This window comes from Osmerus mordax, chromosome 3, assembly GCF_038355195.1.
Source record: "Osmerus mordax isolate fOsmMor3 chromosome 3, fOsmMor3.pri, whole genome shotgun sequence".
Classification (NCBI taxonomy): Eukaryota; Metazoa; Chordata; class Actinopteri; order Osmeriformes; family Osmeridae; genus Osmerus; species Osmerus mordax.
This window is the reverse complement of record NC_090052.1, coordinates 10,930,511-10,946,698: the sequence shown is the minus strand read 5'-3', so window position 1 is coordinate 10,946,698 and position 16,188 is coordinate 10,930,511. Positions and strand designations below refer to the sequence as shown.

The 16,188-nt window shown below is 42.5% G+C and overlaps 1 protein-coding gene across 2 annotated transcripts; it reads left to right on the top strand.

Annotated features, from left to right (window-relative positions):
• The first annotated feature begins 11,728 nt into the window (after window positions 1-11,728).
• On the top strand, window positions 11,729-15,441 carry LOC136941228 (putative nuclease HARBI1). Of its 2 annotated transcripts, XM_067233667.1 has the most exons (13): window positions 11,729-12,103; window positions 12,385-12,455; window positions 12,543-12,719; window positions 12,810-12,871; window positions 12,954-13,040; window positions 13,128-13,169; window positions 13,238-13,411; window positions 13,491-13,513; window positions 13,860-13,904; window positions 14,010-14,179; window positions 14,273-14,364; window positions 14,461-14,572; window positions 14,667-15,441. In XM_067233667.1, the coding sequence occupies exons 1-13, from the start codon at window positions 11,946-11,948 to the stop codon at window positions 15,035-15,037; spliced, it is 1,584 nt and encodes a 527-aa protein (XP_067089768.1). In that variant the 5' UTR covers window positions 11,729-11,945; the 3' UTR covers window positions 15,038-15,441. The 2 variants fall into 2 exon arrangements, with proteins under 2 accessions (XP_067089768.1, XP_067089767.1); XM_067233666.1 differs by having other exon boundaries at window positions 13,860-14,179.
• Window positions 15,442-16,188: the final 747 nt, after the last annotated feature.

Genomic DNA, 16,188 nt, shown 5'->3' with positions numbered 1-16,188 from the left:
CAGTTCAATAAAATATTATTTTATTATTTTGCATACTGCTCTGGATAAGTTATGACATGTATTTAGATGAATTTCCCTGTAAATGTTTAAAAAAAGTGACAGTTGAAAATTGTGCTGCATTTATTTGTGCTAAATGTGCGAAAAATGAGCAGGATTAACGGACGTGCAACCTTTTACAAACGGCGCCCCATAGGGATATGCTACAATACCCCACAGATGAAACTGGCCCTTGTAAATGTTAGATCACTAAATAACAAAACATTTTTAGTTAATGATCTGGTCAAAGAAAACAACTTAGACTGCATCTGTCTAACAGAAACCTGGCTAAACAATGACACGGCAACAGCAATTTTGATAGAAGCGTGTCCGCCCGATTACAGCTTTCACCATGTTTCTAGGACATCAAAAAAAGGTGGAGGAGTCGCAGCTATTTTCTCCTCTAAACTGTTGTTCAAAATCACTGAGCTAGGTGAATTCACATCATATGGATATCTTGCTATAGAGCTCAAAACCGAATCAATACTTTTTGTTATTATATATCGGCCACCCAAGCACTCGCCAATATTCATACAAGAATTCTCTGAACTATTATCACTGTGTCACTAGATATGACAAAGTAGTTTTAAACGGAGACTTAAATATCCAAGTAAATAAAAAAGCAGACCCAAGAACTATTGAGTTCTTAAATCTCCTCGACAGTTTCAATCTAACTTAACATATAACAGACCCAACACACCAGCACGGAAACACACTAGATCTAGTGATAACAACTGGACTAAATATCAATAATATTTCAATAACTGATCTTCCCCTCTTAGACCATCATTATATACTTTTTAATGTGGAAATTATCCTTACAAACACCAAAAAAGAATTATTAGTCCATAGAAGATATTTAGACGATACAGCTATGATGACATTTTCTGAACAATTTGCTCTATATGAGCCGACTAACCATGATTGCTCTCTGAATGAAATGGTAGAGAACTTCAATGATGCACTATTATCTGTGTTAGACTCTGTTGCACCACTGAAAACCAAAAAGAAGTGCACAAGCAGAACCTCCCCATGGCTGAGAAATACAAATGTTAGTGAAACGAAAATGCCGTGCAGCAGAGAGAAAATGGAGGAAAACAAAGATCACTATCCACTACAATATCTACAAAGATACACTAACCACCTATAACAAAACCATCCGTCTAGCAAGGAGAGAATATTTCTCCAACATTATTACAGAAAATGCCAGAAATTCCAGAGTTCTTTTCTCCACCATTGACCAGCTGCTAAACACTGTCCCTGCTCCACCTCCATCCTCAGCAGTTAAATTTGAAGAGCTTGCTTTGTTATTCAAGAACAAAATAACTTTGATCAGAGCTAGTATTATTAATAGTCAGGTCGAAACAGACATCAGTAGATTCTGCAACATAACCATAAGCACATTTACCTGTATCACACTTAGTGAACTTTCCAAAATTATCAGAGAATCTAACTCCACAACCTCAGATATTGATCCTATACCCACAACATTCTTTAAGCGAGTGTTTGATAGTGTCTCAGGTCCGGTGCTAGAGATTATAAACACATCCCTTAGAACTGGCGTCTTCCCAGATGCCTTCAAAACAGCTGTTGTAAAGCCCCTATTAAAGAAACCCAAATTGGATAACAGTCTACTTGCAAATTACAGACCAATATCAAACCTTCCATTTATTAGTAAAGTACTGGAAAAGATAGTTTTAGTCCAATTAAATTATTTTCTTGAAGAAAATAACATCCTGGAAGTCTCGCAGTCAGGTTTCAGGAAATATCACAGTACTGAAACTGTTCTCACCAAAATAATTAGCGACCTCAGACTAAACTCTGATGCTAATAAAGTCTCTATCCTTATCCTGTTAGATCTCAGTGCAGCATTTGATACCATTGATCACGACAGCCTAATCAATAGACTTGAAAAGCTTATTGGGTTCACGGATAGTGTATTGAACTGGATGAAATCATATATCACAGGAAGGAAGTTTTATGTTAGTTTAGGAGACCATGGGTCCAAGAAACATGAGAACTGCTACGGGGTTGCTCAAGGAAGCTGCTTAGGTCCATTACTTTTTTCTCTTTATATGTTACCACTCGGCGACATAATCAGAGAACATAACATAGATTTCCATAGCTATGCGGATGACACACAACTCTATATATCCACTGAACCCAACGATGCAACGGCCATCAATTCCATTACCAACTGCCTGTTGGCAATAAACAAATGGATGAATGATAACTTTCTTAATTAAATTAAATGAAGACAAAACCGAAGTCCTACTATGTGGCCCCAAATCCAAAAGAGAGATGCTTACTAAGAATCTAGGAGGCTTAACCCCCTGTCTTAAACCAGAGGTGACGAGTCTCGGTGTAATCCTGGACTCAGATTTGAATTTCAACTCTCACATTAATAAAGTGACCAAAACAGCTTTCTTTCACCTGAGGAATATAGCAAAGGTACGACCATTCATAAACCAAAATGATGCAGAGAAGTTAATTCATGCTTTTATATCCAGCCGGCTGGACTACTGTAACGCACTTTTCACTGGTCTTCCCAAGAAAACCACTGAAAGACTACAGCTCATTCAAAATTCTGCAGCTAGATTATTAACCAAAACTAAAAGGAGAGAACACATTAGTCCTGTCCTAGCTACTTTACACTGGCTCCGTTACCTTCAGAATTGACTTTAAGGTCCTTTTCCTCACATACAAAGCTCTACGCAGACAAGGACCTAGCTACATTGCTAACTCCTTTATAAACTACACACCAGCTAGAACACTGCGATCATCAAATGCAGGCCTATTAGAGGTCACCAGAAGCAGTCATAAGAAGATTGGTGATTCGACCTTTGTCAATTACGCCCCAAAACTATGGAACAAATTACCCATAAATATTGGGGAAGCAAATACGCTAGACATTTTTAAAAGACAGCTTAAAGCCTACCTTTTTACCGAAGCATTTAAGTAATTTTATCTCATAAGGGTTTTACTACTTTTATTAGTTATATTATTGTTTTTATTGATTTTATGTAAAGCACCTTGAGCTACAATTCTTGTATGAAATGTGCTATATAAATAAAGTCTTACTTACTAACCAACAAGAGCAACAAGACTCTAAGCAAGAGTCGTGATCCTTGAGGAAACTAACATTGGGTCCAGCAAACCATTCCTAAGTACCGTTGTACTCCCGCATTTACCCCTAGCCCTTATCTTTGCACGTTCACGTGAGATGAAGTGGTGTCCCAATACTCTTTTTGATCGAGGGGTAGGGCTAAGATGAAGGGGTAGGCTATACACCCCTTAAAACCAAGTGTTTTCTGGAGCGGTAACACTTTAGAATAATGGTCCGTTGTTAACGAGTAGCTATGCAGGAAGTAATAGGTAGTACTACATTAACACCGAACTTAATACTATTAACTAATATGGAACCAAGATTAACTAAGCAGTAAGTAATAGCACATTTAGTACAAAGTTCCTTGGTAGGTATTTGATTATTACTAAATAAATATATCCTCATTGAGAACTACTTGTGAACTATGACCAATTAAGAAAGAAGAACCAATTAATTACTAATCACAAAAAGTAACATGTCTAAAAAGTGAACAATTTGTTTTTTAACTCTTAACATGGTCATAACATCTCAGAAGGTTGTGCCTCAAATGGGTTCTTTGTGGAAAAATTGTAATAATTAGGAAGTGATGCTGACACGCTTATGATTGGATTAGTTCACTATTATGAGCTCTTGAGTGTCAGTTCAATATGTTTCAGTCTCCAAAGACCTACCTCCATGCTACAGTAGCCGCCTGAGGAGGACTTCTCTTTAGGATATGAATTTAAACATTGATGTTCTATCAAAAACAATTAGCATCCTTAAGGAAGACATGGGCTACATTTATGTTGCGATAAGCGCAAAATCACATTTAGTCATTTAGCAGACGCTCTTATCCAGAGCGACTTACAGTAAGTACAGGGACATTCTCCCGAGGCAAGTAGGGTGAAGTGTCTTGCCCAAGGACACAACGTCAGTTTGCATGACCGGGAATCAAACTGGCAACCTTCGGATTACTAGTCCGACTCCCTCACCGCTCAGCTACCTGAAAATCACATGTTCCAGATTACAATGTTTGTTAGAATATCACTAGTGCCTCACAGAAATGTATGCCTGTACAGTATGTGTCAAATGTGTATAAAATGAAATGACTTATTATATTACTTGTGAAAAACATGTTAACTCTGTTGCATTGCAAGAAGAAAGCAACACGAGGCAGGCATGTAACTTCAAACTCTTTATCTAAAGTCGGAGCAGCTATTCAGCATGGTACATCGTTAAGGCTTCATCCTCGGACACTAAAGGCCGATTTATATTTCTGCGTTTTTACGGAGACGGAGAAAGGGAACGCCCTCTCCGTCAAGGAACGCCCTCTCCATGCCCTCTCCGAGCCCCTCGGAGAGCTCTACGTGCACCTCCTGATTTTCCTGACTATCCGTCCGTCCGTCATTTTACGGATACCCCTTGGCTGTGATTGGTCCGTATTAAGAACCGCTTGCGTCAGGGGCGGGGTTGCCGTGACCAACGAGAACAAAATCCTTTGACCGCCATTGTTGTAAGTTTTTACAATTCATATTTCAGCTAAACAGTACATGTAAATCAGCATCTGAATTAAAATGTGATGAGAAATGGGCAGTGTAGTTGCTGAAAATTTGCTTATTTTATTGATGAAACGGCTAATTTGTGAATTTGCTATAACTTTTCGATAACTTAGCTAGCATCGCAGTACAGCGCCATATTCTCTTCTGGCAGTGAATTGTTTTCAGCACCCACAGCCTTCGGAGTACTATAAATTCAACCAATCCGTCCGACTCCGTGCGTGCGTCTGTCCGTAAAGGAGTCGGAGAAGTATAATTCGGCCTTAAGTACTTCTCTCCCAGTACATGGTAATCCCACACATAACAGTACAATACAGCGACACGTAGTGGTGTGGTGGCAGAATGAGGACACAACAAACTCCTCACTAATTACTCAAGCGCTACCTTGTCATCCCGCAGGAATTACTAGTGATGTGGACCATTATTTTAAAGTGAAAAACATGTTAACTCCTCACTAATTACTCAAGCACTACCTTGTCATCCCGCAGGAACTACTAGTGATGTGGACCATTATTTTAAAGTGAAACACATGTTAACTCCTCACTAATTACTCAAGCGTTACCTTGTCATCCCGCAATAAATGTGATTTGGACCATTATTTCAAAGTGAAAAACACCTCACTAACATGTCACCCCGCAAGAACTACAACATAAAACTAGAGGGTACAATTTCTGGGGAAATTGTAGGGTGTGCTTGCTTGTGTCGGTTGCAGAGGGGTCCGTTTTTTATGACATTTTTACAACTGATATTTCTGTAGCCTATATTTTATATAAAAATGCATACTTATTATTTATAAAAATTACATAGATTTAAAAGCATATTTTTTTTGCTGATCATTTACAACGCAAAATACTAAGAGTGAAGTGTAGAATGAAATAGTTGTCTTCTCATTTCCCCTGCAAGAGGGAATGGTGATCGGCTTCATCAGCCTCATACTTGAATCAAAATGAATACATTTGGCAGACGGGCAGGGCATGACATTGGCACCCGCCCACCCGCCGATGCGGGTAGAATTCGGCTGTGGCGGGTAACGCAGTCACTCTTACTAGCCACTTTGGCAGGTGGAATTCTACAAATCTCTCGCTATAAGATTTTTTATTGTAGTCTTCTCAAAACAAAATAATAAACTCATTGCAGGGTTCTCAAGCCTCACGCATTGACCGTGAGACGCACGCATTTCAACAGGCATGTATCGTTTCCCCCTGTGGTAAACAGTCTAGGCCACTGTACGTTCGTGGCTAAGCTACATAGCGAACACACGCGAAAGCTCGTCACGTGAGGCTTTTGATCAAACTTGAGGACCCTGCTCAGTGCAAGGCAAGGATGTGGCGGTAGGCTACATAACAGGTGTAGGAAAACCCGGAGGGCAGACAAAAAAATAGAAAAACTGGTGATGAAAGTGAAACCGAAAATAAAGAGACTAAAATAATTGTGTTGTTTATAAATATTTAACTGGAAATATTTTCAATACATCTTTACACCCCGTTATATGCAATGAGCTACTGACGTGGCGGAAATTCAAGTGGCACTGTGTAGATCTGAATAGTCAAGATGGCGGTTTCAATATAATATATTTAGTTTGTACAATTTAAGAATTAACAGAGTACTCTGGACCGGTCATAGCAAAAGACATGCAGATGTAACCTACAGGTCGTCCGAGAGAGTGGTGAAGAACAACCCTAAAACCCTGCCTTATATAAACTTACATTTAGTCATTTTAGCAGACGCTCTTATCCAGAGCGACTTACAGTAAGTACAGGGACATTCCCCCGAGGCAAGCAGGGTGAAGTGCCTTGCCCAAGGACACAACGTCAGTTGGCATGACCGGGAATCGAACTGGCAACCTTCGGATTACTAGCCCGATTCCCTCACCGCTCAGCCACCTGACTCCCTTACTTAGAACAAATGGTTCTTCTGATCAGAATCAGAAAGGGATTTATTCGCCATGAAAGTTTGCACAGACAAGGAATTTGCTTTGGCAGGAAGGTGCATACAATAAACATATACCTAAAATTTAAATATGTGGACTAACTATACTAAGGGTACATAAACTAGCAGTACTAAGTGGGATAAATATAAGTTGCCGTAAATTACAATATAAAAATACAAAAATACAAATATTACAAAAAATACAAATGTACAAGATACCATGTTGTGGTGCAGTGCAAAAGCAGAGTGTTTTAAGCAATAAGTCATTTGAGTCAGTGTGGTCCCTTGGCCTTGTTGAAGAGGCCAACAGCGGAAGGGAAGAAACTGTTTTTGTGGCGTGAGGTATTGGTCCTGATAGACCGCAGCCTTCTGCCGGAGGGGAGTGTCCAGGGTGGGATGAGTCGGCCACAATCTTCCTCGCTCGCCTCAGGGTCCTCGAGGTGTGCAGGTCCTCGAGGGTAGGCAGATTGCAGCCAATCACCTTCTCAGCAGTACGGATGATACGCTGCAGTCTGCTCTTGTCCTTGGCAGTGGCAGCAGCGTACCAGACGGTGATGGAGGAGGTGAGGATGGACTCAATGATGGCTGAGTAGAAGTGCACCATCATTGTCTTTGGCAGGTTGAACTTCTTCAGCTGCCGAAGGAAGTACATCCTCTGTTGTGCTTTCTTGATGAGGGAGCTGATGTTCAGTTCCCACTTGAGGTCCTGGGAGAGGATAGTGCCCAGGAAGCGGAAGGACTCCACAGTGTTGACTGGGGAGTCACACAGGGTGATGGGGGTGAGTGGGGCTGTGTTCCTCCTGAAGTCCACAACCATCTCCACTGTCTTAAGAGCATTGAGCTCTAAGTTGTTCTGGCTGCACCAGGTCACCAGGTTGGCCGCTTCCCACCTATAATCAGACTCGTCTCCACCAGAGATGAGCCCAATAAGGGTGGTGTCGTCCGCAAACGTCAGGAGTTTGACGGACGGATGACTGGAGGTGCAACTGTTGGTGTACAGGGAGAAGAGCAGAGGAGAAAGGACGCAGCCCTGAGGTGATCCGGTGCTGATGGACCGGGAGTCAGAGACTTGTGTTCCCAGCTTAACGCACTGCTTCCTGTCAGACAGGAAGTCTGTGATCCACCTGCAGGTGGAATCAGGCACGTTCAGCTGGGAGAGCTTGTCCTGAAGCAGGGCGGGGATGATGGTGTTGAAGGCAGAGCTGAAGTCCACAAACAGGATCCTGGCATAGGATGCTGGGGAGTCCAGGTGCTGTAGGGTGAAGTGGAGGGCCATGTTAACTGCATCGTCCACAGACCTGTTGGCTCTGTAGGCAAACTGCAGGGGGTCCAAGAGGGTCAGTGATGGATTTAAGGTGTGCCAGCACCAGGCGCTCGAAAGACTTCATTACCACAGAGGTCAGGGCGACGGGTCTGTAGTCATTATGTCCTGTTGGCCTTGGCTTTTTGGGCACAGGGATGATGGTGGAGGACTTGAGACAGGCTGGCACATGGCATGTCTCAAGGGAGGTGTTAAAGATGTGGGTAAACACCGGAGACAGCTGGTCAGCGCAGTGCTTGAGGGTGGCTGGAGAGACAGAGTCCGGCCCAGCTGCTTTGCGGGGGTTCTGCCTCTTGAAAAGTCTGTTAACTTCACCCTCCTGAATGGAGAGAGTCGTCACTGTAGAGGGGGGGAGGTGGGAGGCCTCCTGGGTGGGAAGAGGTAGTTCAAGACTGTCCAATTGTCTTTCAAATCTGCAGTAGAACTCATTCAGGTCGTTGGCCAGGCGGGAGTCGTTAGTGGAGTGGGGGGCTCTGGGCTTGTAGTTGGTAATTTGCCTGAGCCCTCTCCAGACAGAAGCAGAGTCGTTTGCAGAGAATTGGTGTTTTAGCCTCTCTGAGTACAGTCGTTTAGCCTCCCTCACCGCCTTGCTAAACCTGTTCTTCGACTCCTTGAAACTGTCTTTGTCCCCACTCTTGAACGCGGCCTCTTTCTCTGACCTCAACCTTCTGAGTTTAGCTGTAAACCAAGGTTTGTCGTTGTTGTAGCTTACCCTGGTGCGTGTTGGTATACAGCAGTCCTCACAGAAGCTGATGTATGATGTCACAGCCTCTGTGAGCTCATCCAGACTATTGGTAGCAGTCGTGAACATGTCAGTGCAGTCCAAGCACGCCCGCAGATCCTCCATAGCTTCACTGGTCCACTGTTTTGATGTCCTCACAGCAGGCTTACAGCGCTTTAGCTTCTGCCTGTATGCAGGAATCAGGTGGACCATGGCGTGGTCAGAGTGACCCAGTGCTGCTCGGGGGACCGCATGGTATGCTTTGCTGATTGTAGAGTAGCAGTGATCCTTCTCTGGTAGGGCATTTGATGAATTGTCTATATTTTGGGAGTTCTTGAGTGAGATTGCCTTTGTTAAAGTCGCCTAGCACAATAACCAAGGAATCCGGATTTTCATGCTCCACACTCAGTATCTGGCTGGCGAGCACACGTTGAGCCTCGTTGACGCTAGCCTGCGGAGGCATGTAGACGCCAACCAGAATGAATGATGCAAACTCTCGTGGCGAGTAAAAAGATCTACAGTTAATAAAAAATGATTCCAGATCAGGAGAACAGTGCTGCAGAATCACTGTCACATCTTCACACCAGCCACTGTTAATGTAAAAACAAATACCACCGCCTTTTGTTTTGCCAGAGAGCACAGGGTTATGATCCGCTCTCAGCAGTTTGAAACCTGCTAGCTGTAACGCAGAGTCTGGGATCAGTTCACTCAGCCATGTCTCCGTAAAGCACAAAACGGAAGATGAAAGTCTCTGTTTTTCCACACCAGTAGCTGAAGTTCATCCAGTTTGTTGCTCAGTGAACGCACATTGGAGAGAAATATCCCCGGTAACGCTGTGCGTGCCCCACGCCGACGGAGTCGCACCAGAGCACCGGCTCGTTTGCCTCTCCTACGGCGCTTCGCTGCTAGGACAAAGCCGAGGGTGGCTTCGACTATAATTCCCACTAATTCCGCCGCTGGAAGCAGAAAAGTGGGAAATAAATCCACAGGAGTTGTAGTCCTGATGTTTAGAAGTACTTCTCTAGTTAGAGAACCCCGGAAATCTTGGCAGAACACTGAATTAACAGACAAAACAAGACAAAAAAGAGCGCACCTAACAACCGAGGCAGCCATCATCGGCGCCATCTTGGATCTTCTAGCAAGATCCAAGATGACCGCTATATTGATGGTCAATCCATCAATATAGCGGTCTCTGTGATTGGTCAGCACTGCTCAGTGACAGTTTGACTCCACATCAAGTGTCCCACAGTTATTTGATGCCCCAGCTCCCTCTCTAAATGAGGAGATGGTTAATGATACACAAACAGGACACGGGACACAATCTCCTTGGCCAAAAGGTTAGGTCAGCTCGCTCAACTGAGATAACAATCTCCCCCAACCCCCAGACCTAACTAAGACCCTCTGGCTCTTAGTTAGGTATCATAAAACAACACCATAAATACCTTAACCCTCGTGCTGCCTTCGGGTCACATGACACAAAGGTTCATAACGAACCATCGTTGTGTTTACCCAATTTTACCCAATACAAAAACAAATAAAAATTATTTTCTTTTAACCTTTGCGTCATGTGACCCGAAGGCAGCACGAGGGTTAAACGTCCTTTAGTTTTTCCTTAGCCTACTCATATTGCATTCATTCATTAATAAAGAACCCCCTTTGAAGCTTATTCTAACAACAACGTTGTGACCGGCAGTAGCTATTTCAGATGGAATCGCGATTCAAACAGTACTATCTGCTAACTGAAAATATGCCCCCAAAAACTTAAATAAGCTTGACATTTATTTAGGGGAAAATCGCTCATTCATAAAAAGCTCACAGGTAGCTCATTTTCAGTAACAACGCAAAATGCGATATAGCCCTGTGCAGAGCCATAGAAAAAGAGAGTTGCGACACGCTTTGATCTCGCCGACACGTGATCACGTGGTTCATGTAGCTCGCTGTAGTTCCAAAAAACCCCACTGCTGTCAACCGGTTTGAATGGTTTTCAATGAAGCTGGCCAACGGAAGTCGCTTTCTCAGGCAAATGATGAATGAAACAGGCTCGGTTAAAGAAATCCGATATTCTGGCTATCTTCAGCAGACTCGTATCTACAAAAGGCAGTCCTCCCTGACGTGTTTGGTGTAGAATGGAGTGAAATACAACATTGTGAACACTCACTGCTAGTGAAACACAGGAAAAAGCTAGAGCTTTTTTGTCACGTGGTTCCGGTAGCTCCCTGTAGTTAAACAAAACCCTCACTGCTGTCAACCTGTTTGAATGTTTTTCGGCGGGACAGGGAGCAGCACCATCTCGATTCACGGACATTTTCGGTATATTAACACACAATGTCAATTGGTTACTGGTGTGTTGTATTATGTATGTCTGATACTTTATTAACATGTATGTATTACATGAACTTATACATAACGCAATATTGTGAAGCAGAGCTAGAAATGGCTATGCTAGCTACCATACTGTACAAACTGTACTGTACCATACTGTACATACCAAACAGTAGCCTAATGAGGACTATATTGTTCCACTTAACGTTTAACCTTAGACGGTTTAAGTAAATGGGTCTTGTTAAAGTTTTTTTTATTCATCAGCCCACTTACAATTTAGCCTACCACATTAACAACACTTATATTTGTAGTACTTGATGCAAGTTGAATCTAACCATTATCACCAGCAACTGCTCAATTTAAGACAAGAAAGGAGTTTGGTAAATAGAACAGAATAAACAAGGCAACCAACTGCATTCAATAAAACATTTTATTGCACAATATGTCCTGTGTTCTTCCACTCCTTTTGTTTGTAGTGATCCGGTGATCTTCTGGCTATGATACATGTACAGCTAGCTAGAGTAAAAGTGTTGCTTACGTAAAGTAAGTAAGTAAGTAAGACTTTATTTATATAGCACATTTCATACAAGAATTGTAGCTCAAGGTGCTTTACATAAAATCAATAAAAACAATAATACAAGTGATAAACAATTCAAACAAAAATAAAAATCCCAATAAGATCTCTGTTCAAGAGAGAAAACTACTTTAAACATGCATCTTAAAAGTAACATATACATTTGGTTCACCCCTGGGGCCTGTTGCACAAAAGTAGAATTAAGACATCCGGGATAAATGACTCAGCTGAGCTCAATGAAGCCAAAACATGTGCGTCCAGGCTTAATTGGTTGCACAAAGACCAAGCCAGGATGAGCAGACACGGATTCATTAAGCCAGGTGAAACCAATCCTGGATAGGTGCGCGCTCACGGCTCACTCAAATAGACCCCGCCACAGATCACAGATTAACTGATTTACCATGGCAACTAGAGCCGCGTACTTTTCCCCGTCGGAAGCACAAATCCTCATGGAGGCATACGAGGAGGTAAAAGATATAATTAAGAAGAAAGGCAACACCGCCACAGTGATAAAGCAAAGAGAAAAAGCGTGGCAAAGTATTGCAGACCGCCTGAATGCGTAAGTAGTGCACAATTACATACTCACCGCTCCGCTGAAACATCACAATTACAATTCAAATATTTAATTCACATCTCCAAAAATGCAGTTGTACTGTAATTATGAAACGGTTAAATTTTTTATTGAAATGCACTGCAGATATGAGTGAAATTGTGTAAAGTAACTCCATCACACTGTATAAAGCTATGATAAATTTTTTGATATTTTTACTGAAAACAAGACAAAAATACCAAGTAATTTTTTGCAGTGTGACTCCATTAAATATGTGTGTGTGTGTGTAGATTAAACATGAACGGGCCAAAACGGACATGGCAGCAGGTCAAAATCAAATACAAGAACATTCTGCAGAATGGTATGGTCCCTGACTAATATTTAACAAAGCACAAGCATATATTGTACCCAGAAGGTGCCTGCTCACACATTGTCTGTACTGTTTTAGCAGTGAAAAAGAATACCCACAGACAAGGCACGGGTGGTGGGTCACCAAAGGCTGACCTTACCCCAGCAGAGGACATGGCCTTGGAGCTAAATAAAGGCAGGCCCGTCTTAGAGGGGATCCCTGGGGGGAAAGAGACGAGCATAGGTTCCTCCCAAGATGCCACCCGCTTCATTCAAGGTATGTCCTTCCATCTCTACATGGGATACAACCACATTCATATTGAATCAATTTGGACTGTCTGACTTTGGTTTACCTATTGCCTTGCAGTGTCTGGCAGCACTGTGTTCCTGTTAGAGCCACCAGCACAAGCACCAGACGATGCTGATCCAGTGAGTACTCCATCAAAGGCATACTGTAGGCCTGGCATGTCTTGTCTACTAGCTTCAATATGAATCCGATTAAATGTGATAGGGTGAAGGCCCCAGTGCAGCAGCAACAGCACATGATGGAGACGATGATGAGGAGGAGACCATCTCTCTGGATTCCAGAAGGCATGAGGTATCATGTTAAGACTGTGAAAGTACTATTTACTCTACAATGGTGAGGAGTCCTCATCAAAATCAAAAAATCTAATTTCTTTTACAGGACCCAGATGCTATACAGTGGGAAAACCAGCCTGGCAACATAGTGCGTATTAATAAAAGGACACCACATCCTGCCAAATTCCAGCTGCGCTAATTGTATTGTGTTCACAGAGCTCACAAGCTATCAGAAAGTTGTATGGCAACCACCTCCGGCGCCAAATAGAACTGGCAGACATAGACATTCAGTACAAGAAGAAAAAGATGGAAAATCTTGCACTGGAGTCCGAAATAAAAAAGAGGACAATTAGGAAACTGGACCTTGAAATAAAAAAACTTGAGAGGGAGGTGAGATATGCCTTCAATGTACACTGTATGCTAACTGTAACACAAATGTATTAATCATTATTTTTCTTTCCTCCCCCAGCTCCAAGAAGATGACACAGCTGAAAATAAAAATTAGGTATATTCTCGTAAAGTCAAGTGAGCCATGACATATGAGCTCTTATTGTGAGCACACAGGACGGTGGCATCTTTCTAAGGTTTTTTTTATTTTCCCAGCAATCAGTACAACCAAGTCATCGTTATAAGGCATCGCCCTCTTTTGCCCACCCCCCCAGCACCAGGTGTGGCCACTAGCCTATATGAAGGCCCAAAATTGTGTGTTCCTTTCTGCTCTGACAATGGCATGCCCATTCGTGCGAGATGTGGTGGATGAAGAAGCACTTGTGCTGAGGAGAGCCTTCAGGCGAGAAAGGGTCTTCAGGGACCGGTTGGACCCACTGGCCTTCCCTGATGACCATCTATATGAAAGATACAGGTTTTCTGCAGATGGCATCAGGTATCTATGCAGACTACTGGGTCCCAGGATTAAGCACCGCACTGCACGGAGCCATGCACTGAGTGTGGAGCAAATGGTTTGTGTGGCCTTGCGCTTTTTTGCTAGTGGAGCCTTCCTGTACTCAGTGGGGGATGCAGAACAGCTGAACAAGGCCACAATTTGCCGCACAATAAGGAGTGTGTGTCTGGCTATCAAAGCATTAGCAGATGTCTTCATCTCCTTCCCTGGCCACAGAAGACTCTGTGACATCAAAGAGGAGTTCTATAGGATTGCAGGTAAGAGGATCTACAAATTACAGGACAACTGTTAACACATAGTAGGATACTCATTACTTTGTGTGACAAGTTTCCCCAATGTCATTGGTGCAGTGGACTGCACACACATAAGGATAAAAGCCCCCTCAGGTGCCCATGAGGCCGATTTTGTGAATAGGAAATCCTTTCACAGCATTAATGTTCAGGTGAACATAACTTTTTGATATTGTCCATTGACGAACACTCTGCATTGCCAGTGATGTGCATTGATTGGTGTAATATTCCTCATCTTATGATTTCAGATGGTCTGCAATGCTGACTGTGTGATCAGCAATGTTGTGGCAAAATGGCCTGGCTCAGTCCATGACTCCAGAATCTTTCGGGCCTCTGAAATCTATCAGTGCCTATCACAAGGTAAGCCACACAACCCCTATTTATAACCATCATGGCTGTGTCAAGAATATCACTGTGTTTATGAGGTAGTAATGATGAGATTTTGTGTTGACAGGTGAATTCTCTGGTGTGTTGCTGGGAGACAGGGGGTATGGCTGCCAGCCTTTTCTCCTGACACCTTTCACAGACCCCCAGGAAGCACAGCAGGCCTACAACCATGCCCATGCCAGGACCAGGGCCAGAGTTGAAATGACCTTTGGCCTCCTGAAGGCACGCTTTCACTGCCTTCACAAATTAAGGGTCAGCCCTGTTAGGGCATGTGATATTACTGTGGCTTGTGCTGTCCTCCACAATGTGGCCTGCCTGAGGAAGGAGAGGGCCCCCAGAGTGCCACCAGCCATGGACTGGGACAATCCGGCAATCTTCCCTGATGACGACAGTGGTCGGCTGCTGAGGGACCAATATGTGTTGAATTATTTTAGTTAGTATGTGTGCTTTCAATTTTGGTTAAATATGTCCTGCGGTGGCAGAGGAATTTGGGTTTTTTTGGGTTCGTTTTTTTACGAATTTGGCCTCTTATGATGTTTGTGCGGTATACTGTGTGTAATACAAGGCTGCAGGGAGGCTACTGCATCCATTCATTTGTCTGTTCAGTTGATGTGTATGGATTTGTCCTGCATTTATTTTAGTGTGCAGACATGCAGGGTGTGTTATATACAGACCTTTGAATGTGTATGTATCATTTTGTATAATATGCTTGGATTCTGTGCTTTCCATCTTGTAGAGTCACTGTGACTTCAGTTTCGAAAGGAGCTGATGGTTTACCTGCTTTGTTTTGTCCTTATTCAATAAAGGAACATAATGTTACACATTGTGTTTTTATATTCATATGGAATGTGTATTTGTTTATATGACAGAGTACTAGGGCCACACTGAAGAAAAAGGATAAAGTCATAAATTTATGAGGCTGGTTCTTTCTGCAGAAAAGCTACATATTGTTTTAACAGTTTTGATACTTATGACAATGTGATACTTAATATTCTGGCACATCAGCATGTCTTTGTTTATGAAACCATACTGAAGTACAATTTCACGAAATGCCCCACATCTGTCATTTTAACAACTGTCCTCCTTTAAAACAACTGGTTACAATATTATGACTTGTGTTTTTTTCCCCTCTGTGGCCCTAATATTCTATCATTTTATATATAGCCTTATAGTCTATGGGAAACTGTAAATTATCTAATGATAGCAACATCATCTAAAAATCATTTTTTATCCAAAATCATTGAAATTAATGATCACAAACGTTTAAATAATGACAGTGGGTCTAGTTATATGTGATAACAATGTATAGTGAGCAGTGAAATAACTATTGGTTTCCATTTGTGGTGACTGCTGACTGACATTAGGGATGAGATTAAATAGATCCTGGAATTTAGCCTGGTCTGGAGCAGGCTAGCTCCACAGAATAAATCTCCATGGTAATTTATACCATAACATATCCTCCTGCCCCCTATCCATCTTTAGTGCAACCGGATTACGGATCAATTGAGCCAGGATCACCAAGATATCCTGGCTTAATCCCTTATCCTAGTTTTGTGCAACAGGCCCCTGGTCTGTATATAGAAAACCAT